This window comes from Anopheles coluzzii, chromosome 2 (genome assembly GCF_943734685.1).
Source record: "Anopheles coluzzii chromosome 2, AcolN3, whole genome shotgun sequence".
NCBI classification, from domain to species: Eukaryota; Metazoa; Arthropoda; class Insecta; order Diptera; family Culicidae; genus Anopheles; species Anopheles coluzzii.
In genome coordinates this window covers 30,507,114-30,532,863 of record NC_064670.1, presented here as the reverse complement: position 1 = coordinate 30,532,863, position 25,750 = coordinate 30,507,114, and the positions used below count along the sequence as shown (strand labels likewise).

General features: G+C 45.2%; 1 protein-coding gene across 4 annotated transcripts; it reads left to right on the top strand.

Moving 5' to 3' along the window:
• Nucleotides 1-212: 212 nt before the first annotated feature.
• Nucleotides 213-25,168, top strand: LOC120953450 (tumor necrosis factor alpha-induced protein 8-like protein). Of its 4 annotated transcripts, none has more exons than XM_040373364.2 (5): nt 213-306; nt 2,245-2,825; nt 20,927-21,241; nt 23,032-23,186; nt 23,284-25,168. In XM_040373364.2, exons 3-5 carry the CDS (start codon nt 21,154-21,156, stop codon nt 23,695-23,697), a joined length of 657 nt encoding a protein of 218 aa, XP_040229298.1. In that variant the 5' UTR covers nt 213-306; nt 2,245-2,825; nt 20,927-21,153; the 3' UTR covers nt 23,698-25,168. The 4 variants fall into 4 exon arrangements, with proteins under 4 accessions (XP_040229298.1, XP_040229297.1, XP_040229299.1 ...); XM_040373363.2 differs by having other exon boundaries at nt 243-380; XM_040373365.2 differs by having other exon boundaries at nt 250-320.
• The last annotated feature ends 582 nt before the right edge of the window (nt 25,169-25,750 follow it).

The following is a 25,750-nucleotide window of genomic DNA, read 5'->3' as shown; positions in this document are numbered from 1 at the left end:
GTCCGAACTGCCCGAACTGCGCGACCCAGCGCAGAAATCGCTGAAGAACAGCGCGGGAGAGCAGGCCAAATCTGCGCTGGCCAGCGCAGATTTTGGTGCATTTTCTGCGCTGGAAACTGCTCGAATTTGCGCAGCGGGTTTTTTTCCGTTGAATGTAACGCATCTTCCGTCCTACCGTTACGTACATAACGCCAGAGGGAAACGCTTGCTCATGCTCGCTGACCGCGCACAAAGAGCAGCAACATCAATTCTCTCCCGTCACTCAAAGCGCACGGACGTGCAGAGCGTCGCTGCGTATCCGCAATAGTAAGTTCGTTCGCGTACGTGAAGCTGTGTTATGAATTGCTATTCTACATTAAAAAAAATAGGATAAATAATTGGTAAGAATTTACGATGCAGTGAAGTGTGTTTCGAATTTAATACCAATACTACTGATTACCAAGAAAAGTAAAGAAATAACAAACATCTTTGAGCTGTGCCGTGCGTGTCGACTGTTGATGGCTGCTGACTCACCGAATCGCGTGTTTGCACAGTGTCCGTGGAAAGGGAAATATTCTTATACGCAACAACAACTACAAAAAAACAGTGTTTGTGAGTGAAACATATACGACAAGTATAAAACATGCAAAAGATCGTTAAACACAGCAGTAGTGCTGGTGATGATGGTGGTGGTGGTGTGGTGGTACTAAGGCTGACGATGGATGATGGAACGCGTCGTCGCCGATAGTAAACGCAAAAAAAAAAATCGTTACGTTTTCGTTGCCATTCGGAGGAAAACCCTGGCACGCATACACGATGCACAAGCGTGTACGGGAGAAGAAAAGCGAAGGCTTGGCCACAGGACCATGCAACCGGTGGTATATATCTGTGTGTCTCGCTACACACTGCTTGCTCTCTGTGCCAGAGAGAGTTCCACCAAAAACGTACACAGAGCGTGGAAATTGTTGGGCGGAAAATTGCAGTAAAAGCAACCCAAAGTGGTAGGAACGGAGCAGACCAGAGGCGACGAACGGCGGTGTCGTATTAGATTTGTTATGACCGTGGGGAAGGCTTGGCCCGGAACAGCTCTGGTGCACCAATACACAAGCTGCTGCTGTGCGAAACGTACTGACGTGTATGTGTGTGTGTGTGAGTAGACGCGTATCGTATCCCCCCCACCAACAGATGATGTCCTTGGCGGGAGAACGAACTGTACTTGGCAGGAATTTGTTTTACATTTTGCTGATTTTGCTGCCTTTTTTTCTCTCCGCGGGAATGGAACTTCCAGTGTTGTTAAAGCATACGTTTTTCCTGCGTTAACCAGGCGCTGGTAGGTTGATGAATTTATTAATCTTAATTGATGGAGCTCGCTTGGCTGGGTAAAACCATAGTTACACACGATGGCGAAGTTTCCGTACGGCACCAGCTCACGCGACACCGCCAGGGTGTGGTTTGCGTGCCTGCCAGAAACGCCAATCGAGGGGGGGAGGGGGGATTTTTTATTACCTTTCACGCTTCATCTGGTGTAATTAGCATTTTACAAACGGTCATCAGATCCCATGTGTTAGTCTGCTCCCCTTCCGCTTAACTCCCTCTCCCCTCGTTTGTCAACTGGACGTCGGTTGGTCAGCGGTCGGTTGAGCAATAATTAATTTCGAACCGGCCCCCGGGTCAGTGGTGCAAGTTGTCTTGCCATGCTGCCAGTGTGACAAAATCTTCAACTACAGCCTACGGGCCGTCGATTGGCCCAAGTTCCCTTCCCACGGTTGGCCGGCTAGCTCTGTCCAAACGAAACAAACCCAACAATCACCATCCATCCCATCCAATCCAACACGCAGCAGCAGCAGCATCACCATGGTCACGATGGTGGACGGTTGCTGATGAAGTCACATTGCATGGGAAAAAGTTGATTTTTGTCGCAACCTTAAGACGAAGCGGGAATGATTGTTGGTGTTGATTTTTGTTTTTCTCCTTCCCCACCTCTCGTCATTGAATAAACTCGCGCGCGAATTGCCTAATGACCGCGAGGTGTGCGCATAGCCTACTGCTCTGGGGCTTTCGTGTGTTCGTGTGTGGAGGGGGATAAACAAACATCTTGTGCATGGTTCGGGTGCGAGCTGGGTAGTGAAAAGTAGGTCAACTGTTCGCAACGTCCGCTTCCTTGCAGCATCCCATCACATCACAACGAACCGCTTGTGCATTGTAAATTGAGTGTAAAACAGCTTTTTTCAGGGGTAATAAATTCAATCATTCCTATCTCTAAAGCATCCACAGCTGGCCACCATCTTCTGCGCGTAGGAAATCGAATTTCCGTTAAAGTGTGTTCACTGTACTGTAGCCGGGATCGCTCGGTCAGGCGCCGCTGTGTGACCAGGAAAGCGAACCCAACAGGCACAACGGGTGGCGTTTGTCAGCAGTTCGTCCTTTTATCCCTCAGTGTGTGTGTGCGTAAGTTTGTGTCGTGTGCCCTACAATCAGCACCTGCCCAGTCATACCAGCAGCAGCAGCAGCTGGCCACAGTGTTCGTCCTTGAGCTAGGCGCGAGCGAGTGCGAGAAGCAAACTCCCTCCAATAGAGTGTTTGTGTGAGTGCGTGCGTGCCGGTATTGGTGCGTGTAATACAGAGCGGCACGGTGTATGCGTGCCTGTGTGTAGAAGAGAAGTGAAAAAAGGATATCGATTAATAACCGCCAAAACAACAACGCAACAAGGCAGAAAGGGCGACGGCCAACGGTGTCAGCTGGAACCGGGTGTCAAGAAACTGGCGGGTCAAGAAGAATCATTGTGTATTGCCGTCGATTCTGCTGTTTTTTCTTTCTCGGTCAACGATCCTAGGCCTACAGTTGGGTAAGTTTTTCTCCTTACGAGAACGCTTTAATTTAAGTACTTTAAGTCCAAACATTGCCTAATGTAAAATAGAAGCTTCTGTTTGTTTGTAGATTGATTGTTATCCTTTTGGGTATTTTTTTTTTTTAATTTGCTTTACAAAAGAATCTAACATACACTTTAGAACTTAAAACTGTAATACGCACTGTTCAAGATGTGTTTCCTTCGTATGTCTCCAGACACTTTCATTAATGTCTTTCGACCCTTCCTATTTCAAAATCCCATCTTTCATACAATGGCTTACCGGCTTGCACCATGTGTGTATGTGTGCGCTCAACCGGAACACGTGTGCTCGCTCTTCCCCGAGAACCCCAGCTTGTAACAGGACGCAGCTGTGAAGCAACAACGAACATTCTTTGAAACGACGATCACGAATTGCTGCAGTCATCTGGTAGAACGAACGCAGCTCGACCTCGTCACGATACGGAATGGAGCACTAGACTGAGAAGTCGCTAGAATTCAGCAAGGGGAAGCGATACAATGGGGGTGAAACGGTGTCAGGAAGGGTGGATAAATTCTTCGCTTGATGCATTTGATCCATATGCATCACGTTAGGTGGTGCCAATGCACTTACGCTCGCTTCGTTCGCTCTTTTCGTTTCGTGCGATGTATGTGCAGCCAAAGCAGATTGAAGGTGCCACACGTAGTAAGTGGATTGTGGACGATACTTGTCTTGCCTGATCCATTTTGCCATCCTTATTGAAATTCACACAAATTGTTAAATTTAATGCCAGCGCTATCACATTCTTTTGATTGAAAATTTAACAAAGGTACAAAGTGCACCGAGTGGCGATTGATTTGCTGGTCCCTGTTCCCTCAACAACCTGTTCGGTTTACAACCTCTACACACTGTTATCGAATGTGGATAGGGTATTCTTATCAGCAGAAATTCCGTCCATCCACCGTTTTACATTCAACAGCAGTGGGCACACACAAACACCAATACATCGCCACGCTCTCCTGGAAGAGGGTTGTCATAGCGAAAACAAATATGACAAACGATGTGAAGACATTGGTGTAATGAAGACAGTTTAGATAAGATGCGTCTGCTGTTCGGCTGGTTTGCCTCAACCTGCAAACAAACTCCGCGAACAGCACTAAACGATCAACCTGAAGCAAACTACCTAAGTACGTTGAAAGTGACGCATTTTTGTTTGTTTGTGCCTGTGTGTAGTCACCGTCAGGGTCAATTCGTTCAACTATCCCCGAGAGAGACTCATACCGACCTGGGGACGAGTTGAGCATACAAGCATACCCAACGATGATGACTGGTGTGTTAAGCGCTCTAAGTTGGAACTTACTGCCGAGGTCTGCTCCCGATGACAGTTGAGTCATTCACCACCTTCTGGACGCACTGCCACACTGTCGCACACCACAGACCATCAGTAATCATTTCCTTCCGACGAAACGTGTTGCAGTAAAACACATTTAGCAATGAATCATATTTTGTGGTTCTCTATCTCTCTCTCTCTCACGCGCGCACAAAGTATGCCCCAAAGACGAAAAGAAGAAAATTCCAGATTATAATAATTAACACTGCCATCATTTCTCTTCCACGCGCGCGTTTATGTGATCTTAATGCTCTGGCACATAAAATGACGATGATTATGATCGTTTTTATCATCATCAGGGTAATGATTTATTCCATTTGCACTGCTTTGGGCAGCATAAAGACATCTCGATAGAGATATTTCAATGCACAGAGGAAGAAAACACCGTCTCCGATGCTAACCGATGCGCGTGGCAGTAGATCCTTTACGCAACACTGCTTAAAAACATGCAAAATACCAGAAATCCTATAAAAAATAAACAAAAACGCAGTTGTAGAAAAAATAACGCAAAACAAAGGTACACCATTTACCCTCGAGGGGTTGTGAACCGAAAAGCAAAAATAAAAATAAAAAAATGGTTCCGCAATAAAAAGGATGTGAATGTGCGCGAATTTATTTCTCTTCGTCATTGACGTCTGCTGGTGCGGGGTTTGGTTTTTATGCTCCATCGCCAGCAAAGGACAATACGCATCCTGTTCCGGGCGGAAATTTGCTCTCGTCCAACACAGCCACACACACGCACGTACAGACCTTATACATATTTAACGACCCATTCATAACGGAAATGGTACGGTTGTAAAAGCTAGGGAATTGGTAGGACGCGCTTGGGTTTAGGTTGGGAATTGATTTTTACACGTCCGCGCGTTGTATTTGTCTGCGTGTGAGAAGTAGAAGAAATTGTGTTTGTGCGTGTGTTTTGCACTGAGTTAGACGTACATTTTTTTTTAAATATAAAGTTTAACACAAACCCTTTTGGATGAATAATGAAACAGGAAAGTGATACGCATGGTTCATTTCTCTTCTAATGTTTGCGTCAAGTTTTCGCCTTCAGGAAACGAAATGTTTCACCCGATCATACCGGCAGTACTTAAGGAAAGGTTCCTTATTGGGGACAATTCTTAGAACGACAACCCAGGCAAGGACCTTTTCCCTTTTCGGCAGTGCGCGTTTTGCCCTGCTGGAAATAGATTTCCCAAGAAAAACACAGCTCGGCGTATGTGTCCTTTCCTTTCCGTGCGTGCGTGCGTTTATGATTCGTGGTGTAAATGTTTAATGCCATTCCATCATATCCTTTTCGCCCACTGCTTTACCAATCCACCATAAGGAGCTGTAGCAACGAATCAAAAGCAACGAAGCAGCATGAAAAGTCACACACCAAACGAAAAACAAGTAAGCCAAATGATGCATGGTATGGTTGGGGACCATTTTTACGTACGCTTTTCGCATTTTACTTGTGCCATTCAAAGCGGCCGAGGGCGCTTGTTTATTTTTTTGCTGCTGCTACTAAAACAAGTTGACCGGGCCCACTAACAGTGGACGGTGAAGCGCACCTACCCCCAAACGGATCGATTTGCGCTCAGTTGCTTTGGCTTCTTTCTGGACGGTTGGTCGTGCGTTTGGGCTACACAGTTTGTGTGTTTGTGGCGCTAAATTTAGCGACCGGTAAAAGGGTTACTCCACACTCCTGCACGATGCAGCCCCGCCGTTCGCATCAGCAGCAGCAGCACCGGTGCCTGAAGGTGCTCTCTTATGAATGAATGATGGTTGGTGGAATGATGGTTGTAATGGAAGTGCATAGACCGAATGGAAGGAAGAGCAAGAGTAAGGGGGATTAAAAATGCAGTAGGATGTGTGCATTTGCGCGCTCAGCTTTGAGTGATGGAGTGGACACAGTGACACAGGGCTAGACCAGTGCAAAACACACGGCGCTAATGCAGTAGCTCAGTTGTCTCACAGTCTCATTCAAGACAATTAATGTGAATTTTATGACGACAAAAAAAACAAGCAATGTATGCGCCATGTGCATCTTATGTATCGCTACTGCCATTATCGTGGCTTAGTGCATGTTGCAATTTATGAAGCATAATACAACATAAAAACATCCAGCCCGGCATGTATGGTGCGCGTGCCGGTTATGCTTTGCGTGCAGAGCATTGAATCATGAATGTATTGAAGAAAAACATGTAAAGTGCATAAAAGCGTGTTGTATGCTGCCGCTTCGGAGTTGCTGTAAGGCGAGCTACAACAAACTGCATCGGACTAGTACGCTACTTGGATAGCAATAGAAGTGCATAAGTGAGAAAGCATTAAGTGGTGGCCTATTCTATTCGATGTGCGGGACCTACAAGCCCGCTAGTTAGTTGCCCCATCTCGATCGCTCTCTAGTCTGTAACAAAGAATTGTGACTATCCGATAGCGTGGTGCTTTATTAGTCTACAATGCTTGTGTAGGCCGACGTGACTGCCAATGTATTTACTCAAATTGAAGGCTTCTTCTTCTTCTATTTGACGTAACGTCCTACGCGGACATGCCGGCCTATACAGGCTTTCGAGACTTAATTCATTACCACGTAGCCGGATAGTCAATCCTAGCTACGGGGGGACGGTCCATTCTAGGCTTGAACCCATGACGGACATGTTCTTAAGTCGTACGAGTTGACGACTGTGCCACGGGATCGTCCCAAATTGAAGTAATAATAATAATATTTTTTATTATTATTGTCATTAATATCCATAAAACAGGGATAAAAATTGAATAATCAATTTTGACTTTAAAACGCTCCAAAATCATAAAACGATCCACTTGGTGCAAAGTCTACGGTTCATAAATGATGCCAGCATCCTGCCTAACGATCATTCAATTTATCGCTACTCAAAAATAGTGTCCAAAAATCACACACCCTACATAAACCAGTATATCCTTATCATGGGTGTAAATGGGCCAGCAAAAATCAGCACAAAAAATAACACGCCATCATGTCACACTACCATTCCGGGCTGTCCGTCAAAAACGTCAAACATTCATGTTGTGCCATCATCATCATCATCATCCACATCATTATCATCAGTCCCTATCGTACTACTCTGCTAACGATATTTTCGTTCATTTATGAGAGGTGATTACGTTCGCCCTGACCTCTAACCGTGCTGCGAAACATCCATTCCCCCAACATGGTGTGGAACGCATAGATTTCACCATCGTCCTTCTTGCTTTCGGGCTACCTTTAAGCCAGCGATTGGAGGGGAAAATCGATTCTAAAACTCCTCCGCCCTGGTTGGGCCAGGGGGGGGGGGGGGGTGGGACTGCTCCATGGCTTTTGGAGGGTATAAGGTCAGCCGATGAAAACCCGATGGACGAACTTTCGCCAGTGGTTCCAACACACAAGCACTCAAACACTCACACGCAACACATACTACTTGTCCATCCAGTGTTTGGTGCTTTTTACATCGTGCTCAAATAGACAGGTACCAAACAATCGCCAGGGCAACCCGGGGTCCTTGAACGAAATCGATAGTTCGAGGGCGATGGAAAAGCTTGGAAATGTTAGCTCCTTAGCTCCGACCTCCCCCCAAGCAGCGTTGCGGTCTTGGTTCTAGTTCGCCGGCCGGATTGCTTCGGATCCGTGTATTGATCCCACCGGCTCACCATAGCCGTTCGATGGCCACCACCGTCCCGGGCGCTTTTTCTACTCAATGATGAATTGTTGTGGTCAAGCGCTGGACGGATATCGTTGGAATATCATCAAAGAAAATTGGAAGCAACCCAAGCAACAGAACGGTGCGCCACCGAAAATCGTCCACCAGCGATGTGTCGTTGAGGGCGGCAACTGTGTTTGTGGCGTGTTGTTGGTTGATATTTTTAGCACCAGTCATCGAGCGAGCGACTCTAAATGGTGCCTTTTGCTACCAGCAGCATAAGCACCGGGATAAAAACGGTAACACCAGTCTCCGGTCCCCCGAACGAAGGGAAGAGAGCAAGCGAAATTGACTTTTTTGCACGAACCATGAAATTTGTTTTGCTTTTGTCCTTCGTATTATCCACCCTCAGGGAGAGGTAAAGGTAATAGAGGGCAGAGAGGGAAGCGGATCTCATTATCACGTTGATTGTGCCATTTTTAACGACGACTCGACTTTAGCGCGATATCCTTTGCGTGCCTTGGCGTAGCGTTTATTTGAGTACGCAAGTGTTTGCGCGCGATAGGGATTTGCAAAGTTGTGCTGTTTAGCAGCGACTCATTGAAAAGCAAAAACTTTCCGCGCGATGAGTATATAAACAGAAGCAGAAAAACAATTGCAAAACTCGCAAATTAATATTCCCCTTAAGGTGTTCGACTAGGAGCAATGAGCAGTGTGTTTATTACGCTACTAAAATTATTTCACTTTAATTGGCAAATTAATGGAAAACTGGAATTTAAACCATGAGCCATTCCAATTACAAGAATCTGTCAACTCCGGGCATGTGTACTAGTGATGGGTAAAGCTAGCAAAAATCCGGAGTCGACTCCAATTCGACTCCGATAAATTCGGATTTGACTCCGGAAGGTAGGTCCGCCCTGCCTTGGAGGTCCGGAGTCGTTATGAGTCGTCCGGAGTCGTCCGGAGTCCTTATGAGTCGTCCGGAGTCGTCCGGAGTCCTTATGAGTCGTCCGGAGTCGTCCGGAGTCGTCCGGAGTCGTCCGGAGTCGTCCGGAGCTGCCCGGAGTCATTCAAAGTCGGAGTCGTCCGGAGTCGTCTGGAGTCGTTCGGAGTTGGAGTCGTTCGGAGACGGCCTTCGAAACAAAAGCCAATATACGAAGTGCCTCTGGACGATTCCGACTTCGAACGACTCCGAACGACTCCGAACGACTCGGAACGACTTCGAACGACTCCTAACGACTCCTAACGACTCTTAACGACTCCGAACGACTCCGAACGACTCCGAACGACTCCAACTGCTCCGGACGACTCCGGGCGACTCCGATACTGGGCGGATTTTGTGGTTCTATTTTGCTGGAGTCAGAATCTAACTAATAATAGTCGGAGTCGGATCGGAGTCGTGGGTGCGCTCCGCAGAGTACATCACTATTATGTACTACAGTTTTTTTTGCGCCTTTCAGTGTATCATGAAACAGTTTAGCAAGCGCCTCATGTTCACGGGACTTTGATGGGACGATGGCCTTATGCTATGCCTGTACGCTATAGCCATAGCATGAAGCACGTTTCGCTTGCTTCAATGGTCCAATCTGTGTGCGTCAGCCGGAGGATATGTGCGCTGATGCTCCAACATTTACGGCTGATGTGAATTTCAGCCGAAGCGCGGGCTAGATTGCATCATTACCACATCATTAGCATTGCCGTGATAATCTTTCTAATTAACCAGTACATGCGCAGGGCAGGGCATTGCAGGACTGGAAATTGGATTCGTGTCGGTTTTGCTTTCCTCCTTCCCTCTATTAATAATTCAAAAAGGGTGTGCTGTTTTTTGGGCTATTAAGAAACTGTTCATTTTTTTCTACCCCAATAAAATGGAGCAGTTTTTATAATAATGATCATTGTTCATATGTTTATCATGTAATGGATAAAGTAAGTAACTGAAGCACACGCAAACGACACCACCGCCCGCTGGGTGAAACAAATTTCGAGCGCTTTTCTGTTCGCAACTATTAAGCATGGCAAGCTAACATACCGGTAACGGTTGGGTCGGTAACGATCACCCACAAGCTCACAGTTTCGCTGTCAACCGCACACGCACCGCACCTCAAACAACACACAGACCGGTGGAAGGTTTCGCTCAAGTTCAAGCTTCTTCTGTTTTGTCGTTTCTTGCTCAGCCTCCTCCAAAAGCCTCCCACACAAGGCCGAACCCAACCAGTTGGAACGGGCTTGACGGGCGGATGGGTATGGGCTGGCAAGGTACGCTTTTGCACCTTTTTGGCGACCCGTGACAGCCTGGCCCAGCTCACAGTGAAAAACCCAAGTGCCATGACATGGGATTTTGGGCAATGCGCAAGTTGTACGCCAAACGCAAACCCCTGAAATGGGCAGCATGGAGGCAGCAAGACACACATTTTCGTGTTGTAACCTTTTTGCCATTTGTCACAAATGGAGATTGTTTTTTTCTGAATAAGAACGATAAGGAAGAAAAGCCAATTTTCTACTTTGCCACCGTTTTTCGCTTTGATCCCAAGCGTAATGGATCGAATAGTTCCGAAGCTTCCACTCCAGACGCTCCGATTTTTGACGGGTCGAAAATGGGAATTTCATGCTTTTTCGTGGGTGACACGACCAAATGTGGTTCCTTTCGTTCGTTTTTTTCCTGCTAGTGTGCCACCTGAGGCAACACTTTCAAGGCTTAGTGCTGCTGTGTGAGATTTATAGCCAGCAAGCGTCAAATATAAATCCATCGGATGGAACCGAATTATTGTGGGCCCTCGGTTATGAGTGTGTTTGTGTGAAATTTTACTCACAGTGATCATAAAAAAACATACACACACAAACAACATCCAATTCTAACATAACTTCTGCCGTAAAAAAATCAAACCACCGTTTTCCAGACCGTCTCTTGCTAAAACGCATCTTGCTCCATCGTGCATCGCGGTAGTGGTTTCCACGACGCCTCGCGCCGCTTCAGATTGTAAGTGTTTTGTAATGCATGACGAAAGGCATGCCATTACGATCACAGCACACACAAAACTGCATAACGAATGCAGCGCGAAATGCAGCGCGAGCGCACGCGCGATCGCGTGATCGTCCAGCTTGAAACCGGTAGCTGGGAATAGATTCTCACAGATCTCACACGTATTCGAAAAATAGAATTTGCAGGAAATATTTTCTTCATAAGTAGCGTTCCCGTACCGATCGTACTGTCACAAGATTGATGGCTTCATTCATAGTTGGAATCTCGCTAGATGTTGTTACAAATTGTGCCTCACTGTAACGCGTTCCGCGGCAGTGCTGTGGATCGATGCACTTGTTTCACGGCGAATGAGAATTTGTAATAGGATAGTAATAGTGGTAGTAATAGCAGCAGCAGCAGCACTAGTGACAGTGTGGCAATAGCACACTCTGTCTCGTACAATTTGATCAATAGTATAGTGCGATCGTTGATGTATTTCTTTCGCTTCTTCTTCGTTCAGTTTCGGTTTGTTTCACTTCCTCCCATTTGCTTTCACGCGGGCCATCGTAACGATAAAACAATCACGGTGGCTCCAGCCGAACGGCGACAAACCGTGGCAACAGCAGGGCCGTGTTCCAGATCCCCCAGACGCTCCGAGGTAAACTTCTGCTTAACGATTTCCTAACCCATTGCGGTGGCGAGTGGCTCCGATCGAACGCGAGCGTTGGAAGATTTGTCTCCCCCCCCCCCCCCCCCCCCGCCATATCTCCACCGTTCGGATCGATTCGGTCAAGCAAGCGTTCGACCGCTTCTGGTCCATTCTTATCCGCTGTGTTTATCTACTACTTCTTTCCCCGGGGTAATGTTACCCCCTTTATCTATTTCCCATTATGTGAGGGGGGAGAAAAAACCAATCTGGGATCGGTTGGTTGGTCGGTCAGCGGCACGGTCTTGCTGTGGCTCGCCGGAAGCTGTGTCTTTGTTTGGGATACACTGCCCGAATGTCCCGAAGCTAGCCCCCCGGTAGCATAATTTATTATTGAAAACTCCAAGAAAAACTTTGATTTTCCTCTCACACCCTATTCCGTCTTGCTCGTTCGTATTCGCTGCGGTTTTAATCTCAAACCGTCTGGGGAAAGATTTGTCTATGCGTGCTTGGGGAGCAGCTGTTGGGGAGTTGGGGATAAAACCCATACCGCAAAACCCGTTGGTTTGTCTTGCGGCGGGAAGATAAATGTAAATGAATGTTTACTTCATCGACGATGCGAGAATAAAAATCAGTTCCCTGTCCAAACAAACCCCCGCCTTCATGCAGTCGTCGCGTGAATGCGATGAAAATACACTTTGATTTTCCGTGCTCAAGCATTTGCTGTTAAACCATAATGAAATTGAACTTTTTATCAATTTTGGAAAAAATCCAATAACATTCTAAAAAATTGTAATCAATAGATGGTTCAATTTAGTGTTTATTATACAACATTTATGTGTCATGAATGATACATTTCTATCCAGATGTATACAGTGAAATGTGATCAGAATCATTATTTATACTTAGAATATATTTTGCGGCATAATCATCTATTTTAATTAGATTTGGTTTAATACTTCGTAGCTCATGAAGGGTTAATGCGACAACAGAATAGAATTCATCATCTCGCCTCGTACGAATCAAACGAAACCTGAGCGTACATTCTAGAAACACAGCACGATCTTGTGCCTATGCCCGCAACCCAGAACATTAGAACCACCGCTAGCATTCTGCTGCTGATTTGTATTGTGTGTAGATTTACAACGCATGTTGTGTCTTAAACTAGAATAGACTAGATAGAGAGCAAGAGAGATCATTTCACACATCGGTGTGATGCAGCCAGAACAGACAACAACACCTTTCTCACTCCCGAATCGTCGCCGCACCGTGGATGGATGGATTAGCGGGCGAGATTAGATCCGAGACACCGAGCGCCGAGTGGCACTGGCACTGGAAAATAGATAAATAAACGATTTCACCGGCTCGTTCGTCGCGGCAAACCGCGCCAGCTCATTAGCAGCACCAGCAGCAGCAGCAGCGAGAGCGGGCTAATGAACTAATTTGAAATTCTGCTTCGCCTACGCGCTCTGAGTACCTTAAAATGCATCACATAAGCCCGGTCGTGCGAGACCGTGGTGTGCGTTGAAACTTAGCACAGGTCTCAACGGTATTTCGATTGGGAGGCGGGTTTTAATCAAACTTTGTACCCGTTCCAAAAGCAAAAACTGTGTGTTCGTTTGGAGATGTTTTGAACGATGTTTCATACAAAAAATGATTAATTTTAGCATAACAACATTTGTTGCGTTTTACATACAAAAAAACCCTTCGCCGATTGATATGACATGACGGTTTGCCTCGTTCGTCGTGAAGATGCAACAATTGCTATGCAGTTCGACACACTGCGGTGTGAAAGCAAATTCCAGCGCATTGTTTCACTGTCATCTATCTCAACCAGGCGCCCTTTGGTTCACAGTCGCGTATGAACATCATCTACCACGATTACATATGCAGACGGCAAACTCTGCTGCTGCTGCTGTTGCTGCTACCGAAACCACGCGCTTGCGGTCACATACAGGGTTTCCCACGATTTATTGGTCAGTTCCCATGATTTTTTGGTGCGTTCCCACGATTTTTTGGTTGTATCCCATAGATTTTTGGTTCGATCCTATAATTTATTGGTATTTTCCGATTGGATATCAATACAATTAGACCAAAAAATTCTGGGAAACGACCAAAAAATCGTGGGAACGCACCAAAAAAATATGGGAATCCACCAAAAATTGATGGGAACCAACCAATATATCGTGGGAAACCCTGTAATCCCCAGTTTTGTTGAGGTGCATCGCTAGATATGGTGCATCTGTGTTTGAAAATCGTCGCCCATTCGCCACCACATTCGACGCATCTGCCGATCATTTCCCAACGCCGAATGCCGAAGCAATTCTTTGCCGTTGGTGGAATTTCATAAACATTCCTGCAGCCGTGTGAAAGTGTGTTCCGACGGTGCCGTGTAGTAGAGACGGTGCGCAGGCAGTTGCACATTTGGTGGGAAGTTTACCACATCACGCTCAACCCGCAGCCCTTGGTTCAATGGGTTAGAGTAAGAGTAACGTTTTTGGGAGTACATTTGGTTAGGCACCGTTAGGCAGCAGGTAGAATCAATCACCAACGCCTGAAGATTAAACATATCACACCCGCCATAGGAGTAGTAGTAGCGAGTTGCACACGTTTGCACGGTGTGGCGGGTGGTTTCGTTAAACTTTCGTTCGTCAGCTGCGGCCCCGACACGAATGTAAATTTTGAGCCTATTTGTTTAGCCCACCGGTCTCGGTCATCGGGCCGCCTAAAATGTGCAAATTAATGTAACGCGAGACACAAGCCTGCGCTCGTTGTGAACGCAAAAATATCACCCAACGGTGTGCGCAATATGATGGCGTAAGTGTCGAAAACAGTTTGGCGCGATACGGTGTGCGAGCTTTTGGAGATTTGCTAATCAAATTAATTAACGTTTGCACAGCCGAACGGTTGTATTTTGGTTGTTGTGTTGTGTTTGGTCAAAGCGAAAGGAAAGCTTTTTTTTGTGTGTGGTAGTCATAGGGGTTCCGCCGTTCGCCTGATGCGTATCTAAAGTATAAACACTTAAGCTGTGCATATCTGATGCTTTCAACCAACGGATTTTTTTTCAATTGCCTTGATAAGTGATGAGCGGCATTGCAAATTTATGCAAACAAAGCACATTATAACAAGCTTTTTTCTTTCTTTTCCGCCAAGGTTTTTGCAAAACAAAAGCTAAGCAGAGCAGAAAGATTAATTTTATTTACGATTCACATTTATTTGGCATAGTAACGTAACGTAAGCTTTGAATGTAATGTGATGGAATTTGCTACAAAAATACTATGAACAATACACCAAACTGCTCATACTTCTTAAAACTATTTCTTCACTGCAAATTTAACTTTAAATGTTGCAAACTGTTGTATACTTGCCTCATTAAATGTCTAGTTATTAATGAAAAACAAAAGACTTGCAAAACAATGCCCTCCTCCAATTACAAGTGGATTAAATACAGCAAACAAAAGTATTAAGAAATGGCTATAAAATAAAATGACCAAACTCCTCCATCATTAACACAAGCAAACAACATTGTTTCCCATTTTCGAACACAATTTCACAACAAAATCCGCCTATCTGGCAAACCACTGCGACAGTAATCGCTTTATTAGAATGCTTCGGCCCAAGCATTGGTCGGTCGGTCGGTCGGTGTCACGATCGTCATGATCGTGGGACTTGTGGGCTCGATGCTTCAGACATTCAGCCACGTCCATTTCCCCACCGGAGGTTGGCATAAAGCAGAAAAAAACGGTTCCAAAGCCCTACAAATGCAGCGAACCGATTATCAGCATACGCCCTTCCCTCCCTGCCTTACCTGTGAGTTCGACCGGCCGGCCGGGTCATCTGGCGCTATAAATATGCCAATAACCGTTACCGCTAATGCCTCCGGTGGCGTGGCGTTGGGCTCAGCAGCAGCAGCAGCAGAAATCGAGGCTGCTTCTTCACCATCGGTGTCACGTCACAGTCATCAACCTGCGCTAAGCTATCGTACGAACGTTTTCGCGGCAGCGCTCCGTTCGGAGCTCGATACAACTGCCAGCCGGCCAGTCAGCTGGGGTCGTTGGTGGGTTTAAGAAGAAAAGAACACGCCCCACTCTCCGCCCTGTAAAACCGGTCCTGAGGAACGTCTGGAATGCCGTTAAGCATTCCTTTAATCGCTATTCCGTCATCGTTATTGGAAACTGGATATATTTTGTGTGTACACATGGCCGGTGTGTGTTTGGGAGGTGGGGCGAGGTAAGAGAGACGGAAAGTCCCATTTTCTGCTGTGTCTCTGTGCCCCAGAACACTCTTCTTTCTTCCGTTCCGTTGTTGTTGTTGTTGTTGTTGTGAAGTAAGCTCTCATGTTTCCGTTTCCAGCAACTGGAACCATTTTAGTGGCGAGTACATCTTGACACAACACCGGAACCGGAAAAGGGATCCGATTTCCGGACCGACCGGTGCATGTGGATTACATACTGTGGCTTCGTTTCCATCCCTGGGCTTCTGTGTGGCCCCTCCGGACGTTCGAACCAACGAATGCTCGTGTCTGCAAATTCCCATCGGAGTGGCCATTTCATGTTAAACAGATGTGTGTACCTTGTTTGATGCAATTGAGGGGGCTCATCCATAAGTTACGTTACGCAATAATTGAATTCTTCTCTTTATTCTCCGTGCTTGATATTTTGGTTAAAATTTGATATTTTGTAAAAAACAAAGACACAATTATCATTTACTCACCATCTCTAAGTATAAATTCCCTCCCAAAACTGATTCCTTTCATGTCAAGAAAAAAGGAAGGCTCAATTTGAGGTTAATGAAACCATGTTTTAATGTAAAATGGTATGCTAAAATATCACCTCCTAATGCTTGGTGTAGTATCCACGGCTGTAATCCACCATGGAAATTCATGCTCACTTAAAAGCATAGCACTCCTCCCCAGCGTACTGGAACTTGAAAGCGAACAGCACACTCTAACATCACGTGTCGTGCCGTTAGTGGCCCGTGTACACACAACGCCACATTTTCCAGCTCCAATTTATGTCTACATTGCGCTTTTCGTGTGTGAGCACCCTTTATCTTCCCGTTCTCGATGCTCTTCACAATTCTTTTCCCCTGCACGTGGAAAACTCTTTGAACCTCGGCGCTTTAGAACGGCTTGCCACGGGGTTCAAGTACATTTTCTGCCCTTGAGAGGCACACTTTGGTAGACAAACTTGCTGCCTGCCTACACGGCAGTAACTATAGAAACTGTCGCTGGAAAAAAAGGTTCGCTGCGCCTACCCTGCCTTTATACACCACGTTAACAAAGCAATAAGCTCGTGACACGTGACCGGACCAGGAAGATGGTTGCATTGAAATTTGGAACATAAAACAAGCGGCCCACTCTCTTCCATCTATCGCCAGATGCAATCTCCGTACTGCGAGTCTTGCTAGTGACCTGATTACAATGGCTTCTTCCTGCCGTTACGAGCTGGAGTACTGGAATTTCTGAAGAAGACAAGTTCAGCCGATCTTCCACAGCACATCATCCTTTCTTCCCAACGACTGACGCCTGTGGCTGTGGTAGAATGAATCGCTTTGCTTGGCGATTGCAGTATGATATGGCAGAAGGGTTTCTAAATGCACCCAACGGTGACATTTGTGTGGGCTACAGTGTAAAGCAATCTTGAAAAGCGGCATCCTTTCGGCTTCCCGCGAACGTTCAAAGTCGTACCACTGCTCACACACACACACACACACACACACTCACTCACCCTTTCGGCAGTTATGTGCCAAAAAACAGAGAATGAAAACATAAGCGAAAAACTTTTCCCCATTTCGGTTGGCACGACCGTTCTTCCACGGGTGAATGACTCCCGATGGAGTCATTTCAAACTTTACTTTCGTTCATTTCGCTTTAAAACTCACCACCAACAAACGGCTCGGGGATGAAATAATGTTTTTAAAGTATCAATGATCGTGTGAAAACGAAGAGGTGGAAGAATATTTTGTGCGGGAAAAACTTACCCTGAAAAAAAGGATGTGCCCGTAAGCTTTCGCTTCTCCGTGTGGTGTGCCGTACAGCAACCTTTCATACACATTTCTACCGATGACGAGGAGAGCAGTTGTTGGCGTTAATAATTTGTCCTGTTGATAGCTGAAATATGTTCAGTGAGTGATGGTTGAATTACACTTTTCCTTGTACTGCTCCGAATATATTACACATCTTCCAGAACAGAAGTATGAAGGTGCGGTCACAGACCGCGGAGTGTCAACAAACGAGCGCAAATTAATAGCTAGAATCGTTCCACCCACGGTGTAAATGAACAAAATGCTTTTTTCTCCCCTTTTTGCAATTTGTTTGAGCGAATTGCACACGCCTTCCGGTACAACTTCTATGTCACTGTAAATAACACGTCCAGATATACCACAGATCAATAGAGAAGCTCGGAAGTGAGCCGAGCGGCAAACGGAACTTACATTAAAAATTGTGCTTTTTGTGTTTGTTCGTTTGATTCTTCTAATTATTCTTCTTTATCCAACGAACTACGCCGGCTTTTTGTAGGTTTACTCAGTTCTTACTGAGGAAAATATCGGCCCGAATGAGGATCGATTCATGTCCGATCTTTACAGGAGCCCATGTGTTTACCATTAGACTACCCGTTTGCTGTTTAAGGCTTTCATTAGACTCTGTTTCATTAGACGTATACTTTATTCTTACCGAAATCAGGTTGGTTTTTTGTTACTTCAACAGCTCTTGATCTTTTCACTTATTGTCTATCTACCCCATTAAGGATTGAAGTACAATCCTAATCCTCACGGCTCTGGCTCCTAACGCTCTAGCCCGCTTTTCCGATATCCCCGTAGGCGTAGGCAGCTAATTTCATCCCGAGTGCTGCCTTGTACGATACCTGCGACAATCCTTACAGAACAATCAATAATTGATTTTTGGTCGAAAGCTGCTCAACCCTCCGGACAGTGGGGTGGCGTAACTAATGTTGTAACATTGCAAAGACAGTGTACACAGATAACACGAAATTGAACAACCATCGTTCTGGTGCGGTGTTGTATCCCTGTAGCTCGGGGAGTAAATTTAATCATTTATGGTAATTCTTTGAATAGAATGTTTATTTTCCCAGCGCATGCCGTTGCTTGTAAATGGACACAGCGGGTGATAAATTCACCCCCAAAGGCACATTTGTAACCGTACACTACTCTGGGCGAAAATGGGTGGCAAGAATGTAATTTCGCCATTATTCCCGAATTCCACGAATCCTTCCTCGTCCATCGTCCATCGTTTGTGTCGTAGAAAGTTGAGAAAAGCTGAGAATAGGACTGTGGGTGCTGCCTGAAGACAAAGTACGGGCCACTCAGGGAATGGTAATGAAATAAACAGAGAAGCCACTGGAGACACCATTATTAGATGCTGCTGCATCAAATCTATCTACTTTTGCCGGTTTTGGTCAAGCAAATGGTAGTTTGGTCGTAAAAGTACTGAACCGAACACATTGTATATCGTGTTTGCTTGTTTCTTGGTCACGGTTGGTTACGTGATATTATGAAGTCAAAATCAAATCAAACTCCCCCTGCCATCGTAATGATGGCCACCGTACCAGTGATGTAGGATCACTTTTAATACAGAGTGCCTCCCTCCCAGCACATAGCATTCGCCTTACGATGATTGATCATGTCAATAATTTCATCAACAGACATCAAACTAATAAACAGAAAATGTGCCCGTCTGTGCCAGACCATTTCCCTCCAAGCGCCTCTCTCTCTCTATCTCTCTCTCGCATACACACACAGTCACTTCTCACGATCGATAGGGAAAGTTGTTCGTTTTCGATCAAATGTTCAGCCCCTAGAGCTCACTCTCCCTCTTATGAAAACTTTCCTCCACAGCACATGCTGACAATGTGAGCAGCACCAATTCATCCACTGTTTTGTGATGGAAAATTGAAGTGACGACAAAAACCCATCCCGACACACAGACACACACAAACACACCGAGACACAACGGCATGCTAGTGAGGTACGGATGAAATTGTGCCTTTTATTACACCATCGCAAGCCCAATGCGTCCCAATGGACGCCCTCACAAATAGAGCAGCAGAACAACGATGGAGCAGCAAAAGTGACTCCATTAAAATTTCTTTCATGTCAAAAAATGGGGGTGGTGAATGTGTAGATTGGCAAGACCAAACACTAACGTCATGTTGGGGCTTTTTGTTGTGTGTGTGTTTAAGGCGACAGCGGAACACACCACGCGCGGGGATGGTGTAGCTTCCGTTTGTAAATTAAAATACCAAACAATGTCTGCGAGATAGATGATGGTTTTGCAGAGAAAGAAAATCATCATAACAACAGCAACTTGAACAGCAGCGCGAACATGATAAACGTGGCACCCTGTCTGGTAGGACGAGAGAGACTCTTTGTGCAGAGTTGAGGATTTTTTTTTTCAAAACTATCTTTTTGTACGCAAAACAAAGTGCATCACCGGTAGCTGCTGCACTGCGCGTCTCAACCCTGTTGAAAGCCTCATATTTAATGTCTTCCTTTCGCTGGGCCACATCTTTGGATCGTTGTTCGCGTTCGTCACCGTTCCTCCACTCGTTCCGTAAGTCCGTTGGATAGGTGTGAGTCAACGAAACAAGAGGCAACGTTTAGTGAGCACACACATAACACGGTGATGAGAATTATGGAAATGATGAGCGGCAATGACCGGTCGACAGAAAGAGGTGTGCAGCAGCACACTTTAAAAGGTGCGCGCGGAGCTACCGTGCGCTGATGTTTGTTAATGATAATTTCTTTAATGAAAAGAGAGTGCGTTTAGTTTTGTTTGTGTTTTTTTTTTTTTCAGAAAGCTAGGGTTTGAATTACAAAATACCACCAGCGCTAAAAATGGTAATATGAGCAAGTGTTTTTGCTTCCCTCTTTATTAAGTGATTTTACAATTTCTAACCATTACACCAACCCAACTACTAGTGCATGATGTCAATTTAGAAATTTACAATTTTAGCAGCGCAACCAGGGAGGGGAATAGTGTGATCGAATTTCTACATTGATTCATTAATATTTATCAAAACTACGTCGCACACTCCCCCAAAAGTCAAGGAAAGCCCCACCGCCTTGACCATACACGGTGCCAAAGATCAAAGAGGAGTAGCGCCCATGATCAAATCGATTTTCTCCTCATGTTTCGTGCTCGTGTTTCGTGTGCCAAACCCATGCGAAAGTGAAACGCGCCCCAGCCGGCTGCCATTCATTTTATTAGTACATCGGCTTGTACTGCGGGCGGCGACTAAAATGTGCAAGTTACAGTTTCATCGAACACGTTTATTGCAAATTTTATTAGCAGCTTTCAGTTTGGATTGAGTTATTTATCGCCGACTGCCAACATAGTATCAAAACTTTCCTATTTTGAGCACAAAATGTACAGATTGATATGTACAATTTAATACATTAATACAGCTTCTTCTCAATACCAGCAAAATTGCTAATTTTATCATTCCATCCTTTCTATGTCTATTTCGCAGACCAATTCGTAATGTGAGTCATCTTTACTCGGACACTTGTTGGAAATAATCGCACTCCATCCAAGGCAGCACAACTGGGGGCCCGCCCTTCGATCCATCCGTGCAAAAGTACAAATGCATTGATATAGCTTCACGTTCAAAAAAAGGAATCAATATCAAACGAAACTGGACCTGGACATCAGCAGACACCAAACGAAACCCATTTTAGCATAAAAACCTTCTAAAGCATGTACAACATGAGCGCGGCCAGCATTCTCGAACTGCAGACCTGGATCGTCTACCAGCGCATCGCGGCCGAGTGTGCCAACTGTTTGTGTAAGTATTTGCCCCGCCCCAAAACAAAACACGCTTCTTGGCAAACGGCTGCGATGAATGAACTTGTTCCGTTCGGGTACCTTTTTCCAAAGACAAACCGTTCGGGGGATCATGTGTAAAAGCTTACGCGTGCGTTCCTTCAACTTTTGTCCTCCGCCCAAAAGGGTAGTGGAAATGGACAACAACACCCTTACAAGCAGAACCGCCGCAGCACAAACAATTGCGGTAAGACAACCACGCTAGGCTTATTAAGCCATCGGTCCATCTTTTGCCGGGATGGGCAGCAAACCCATTCCTAAACTGGGCTTCGCTTTCCGCTTTGAACCGTCACAGTAATCCTTACCGTCGTCTGTCCATACGCCACCGGTTGGGCAGCGGTTGGTAATGAAAAGCAAATAAGGGAGCAATGTCCATGCCTTACCCGAAAAGGATGAATACGATCGGGCTGTGGCACAAATTGGTAAACTCTTGGAGGGTTAATTTCAAAAAAAGGTTAACCGCCAAGCAGGGCAGGGCGGGGGCCAGGGAGCAGCAACATTAATCCTCTTAAATGGTGACACGTGGGTGAACGATTTCGTCCTTGCCAATGTGCCCGGTTTAAGGCATTCTGGCTCAAAAGCTAAAGACATCTTCTTCTTGTGGGCAGATTTTTTCGATTTATTTCATAATTCATTGGTCTTTTTCTTTTGGCCCTTTTTTCGTACGGCTACGTTTATTTTATGAATATATCATTAGTAGCGTGTGACCGTCAAATATCCTTTGACAGCAGGTGACACTGTGACCTAGGCAAATGGCACTCATCGAGAGGGACCAGACGGTATGGAAATGCGGTGGTTTTCTTGCTAGATGCCGTGAGATAAGGATAACTGTCGCATGTTGAAAGGAAATAACTAACCGCGAGACCTTGCTTTGGCTAGACGGAGGAACTAATTGCGTTTGTGTGCATTATTTAGTTTTATCTTGTTTCACTTTTCTATTTTTTAATCATTGTTTTATGTTCTATTTGTAAGTTGATAGTTGATCTAAATTATTTTCTTTCTTTTTCATTTATGTACGATTTATTGTTTTATCTATTTTTTCTTTTTATTCTTTCAGGAAAATTCATCATTTATTTTGATTTTGCATTGAAAACATTAGCGTGCAGATTCAATTATTGTTTGTGTTATTCATCGGTACTATCAAAACAAAGATATAAAAAGTCATCCAAAAAGCTGAGCAAACTCACTCAATCACTCAAGTCCAAAGCATTCTCGTCCAAACCATTTACCCTGCACAATGATCGATACAGGTACGTATACAATTCACCCAAGCCGCGGTACACTAACAGGTGAAATAATAAAAGTGAACGGTACATTGGTGGTGTAACGAACCAATAAACAAAACCACAAAGCATCAAATCAGCATCAGAAAGTAGGGAAACCAATCAACCAAATTGATGTCACTTCGGCAATCACGACAATCACACTCGAAGCCTCTGTTATTAGCTTTTGTTGGGCCCATGAGTTGGGTGATCATTCCGCGATACCGGCTGGTGGTTGCGTTGACCAACACAGCACAATCATCTGAGATGGAAATGTGGTTCTGCTTGTTGTACACACACTGCTTTGGTGATAAGATACACGTCTGTTTGCGGTGAAGATAGGCTAGAAAGTTGTGGAGGTTTGATAGTCTCGCAGTCTCTACGCCTCTACTTGACTGCCGTTGGTTGGCCTCGATGCACAGCGGATTTGGTGGCTTGCATCCGTATCAGCCTAACGTCTCTAACGGTCTCTTTCTCCTTCGCCTTTCAGTTATGACGGATAATGCCTTCAAAGCGAAGGACATTGGGCTGCGGGCGCAGAAGAAAATCCTCTCCCGGATGGCAAGCAAAAATGTGGCTAAAGTGTTCATCGACGGTACGACCGCGTCCCTTCTAGACAACGTTTACCGATTGGTAAAGGTGCATGTAAGTAAAAGATAATCTTGGAACGCGAAAGACCAAACAACCCATCACTGATTCTTGATCTCTCTCTTTCTCTCTGTCTCTCTTCTCATCTTCACAGACCGGCAGCAAAAAGGATGCGGAACGATTGGTTAAGAACATCATCAAAATCGTGATCAAAATTGCCGTCCTGCACCGGAACGGGCAGCTGAATGCGGACGAGCTGCGCCAGGCGGACCGGTTCCGCACCAAGTTCCAAACGCTCCAGATGGCGATCCTGTCCTTCTACGAGGTGGACTACAGCTTCGATCTCAACTATCTGCAGAAATCGCTCGCCGACTGCCGCAGCCTGTTGCGCTCGTGCGTGGTGCGCCACCTGACGGACAAATCGCTCGGCCGCATTGACGAGGTGTTTGACACGTTCGCTGACTCCGCCCTGCTCGAGACGGCCTTCCGGCAGGACTCGCCGTACCGGGAAATCATGGACAAGATTGTGGTCGATCTGAACAAAGCGATGGAGAATGGAGACATTTAATGCTGGGGAAATTCCTTGGCTCCGTCTGCATGCAAGTTGCTCTCGAAAGAAGAAGAAACAAAAAATCGGACAAAAAGATGTCTTTCATCTGCTGCCAGCGACGAAGCTTCTTGGGGTGTGGGGTAGAAAGCAAACCCCACCCCTCTGAAACTGTACCCATCGTGTATGACCGCACCGCACCGCAAGGCTTTAGATTTCCGCAGCAGAAGATCATCACCAAACGTGATCATCATCGCCCATGTCGCGAGTCGGCCGCTTTTCTCGGTTGAGCGGGAGCCGATCGATGCACCAAAGCTGCGCACGGGAGTTCGAGTGCAGCAAGAAGGATAATTAATTTCAAACCCAAATCGAAAAGCAAGTCACACATTTACTGAGGGGAAATGGGAAACGGGAAAAGCGAAGCAAAACATTTCAGTTTTTTATTTAATGCAACGATCGTGTTTAAGTTAAGTTTTCGAATAGCTACGTAGTCATAGCAATTAACGCTTGTGTCCTGTTTTGCATTCGGTAAGGTCGAGGAACAGGCGTGGTAGGATAAATAAAAGGGAGATAGAGAGAGAGAGAAAAGTATTAAAAGAAAGGAAGTACATACTCAAGCATCTTATCGTGAGGTTAATTGTCCATATCAATTAAGTCAGTGGCGGGGTGGATGAGCTTTTGGGAAGTGCATAATAACGTACGTATGGTTAGCGCGGTTATAGAGAAAGCAGTATTGTAGACTTTGCACTATTGGCGCTACTGTTGAAACACTTCTACACACTTTTGCTAGTATGACACATCGGCGTCACAATTATCATGGAAAGGATGGCACAACTTACGCATAAAATGGCTAGAATGGGTAAAGAACCCCCCTAGAACACACGGCAGCAGTATGACCTCACTTCGATTCATATCTCACACATACACACACAGCTAGCAGATATAAACACATCACTAGACGAGCAACTACACTGCTAAAACAAAACACAGTGAGGACCAGTTTTGATGACCACTTTTGAAACACTAGCAAAACACAAAACCACAAATCTCTATTCCATTCTGAACGCTGTCTGAATATAGCAAGATAAGAACGTATTCATAATGCACCAACAACACAACCTGAAGCAAGTCTTAGAAAAATCTACACAACCAATAGGAACAAAATTCCGAATGTACTGGATTATTGCGGAGCGTTAGAAATGGCATTTGATCGGTGGTAGAGCCGTGCGTATGTTAAACTCGTGCGTCGTTGTGTTAGATACAGAACCGAATTACAAGCTGAATGGAATTGTTGAATGTTTTGCTGTGCAACATGTTTGCTGTGTTTGAACGCGCTATTGTATGTTAATGAACAGATGCTATGAAAATGGAACGAATTGCATGGGCAGTGTAAAATACTGTCATCATTTGTGTAAGTGTGTAGGCGTGGAAGGAAAGCCGTTGATATTAATTGAAATAAAACCGACGATATTTTGAATGGGCACGTAGAAAATCGACCATTGTTGACTATTTCTTTAGCATGTTACTACTTGAGAACACTAACATAATGAAATTGCTATGCCAAGCTTTTTAGAAACCAGTAACTTGTTCATTCAAACAAGTTTTTCCGTTGCTCTACATTTGAAATGAAATATTTCATCACCACGCGTGAAATATTTCCAAAGGTATTTAAAGCTGCGAACAGGCAACCTTTTGTGGGATGTCTTCGCAAATTTAGAGACAAATTCATTTTTTACATCGTAAAACACCTTAGAAGAGAAAAGAAAACTAACATTATAACACTTATCAACAGGAAAGAAAACAATGCTCAACTAGCATACACGAAACAATCAAAAGCACCGTTCTCATCTTTGTTCATGAAAACCTTCGATCGATTTTACATCACTCGTTCTATTTGATTACATTTTTAGCAAAAACGATGCATTTCGTCGTGTAATTACCATATGACTGGATCTGCATCATACCGTTTCAACGCGTACCCCACTTCGCCTTCGTCACGCACTATTAACCGATTAACCTAACCTACTTCTCGTCTCGTAGCGGCATTCAACTTTTAATCACGATTTTACTTTCG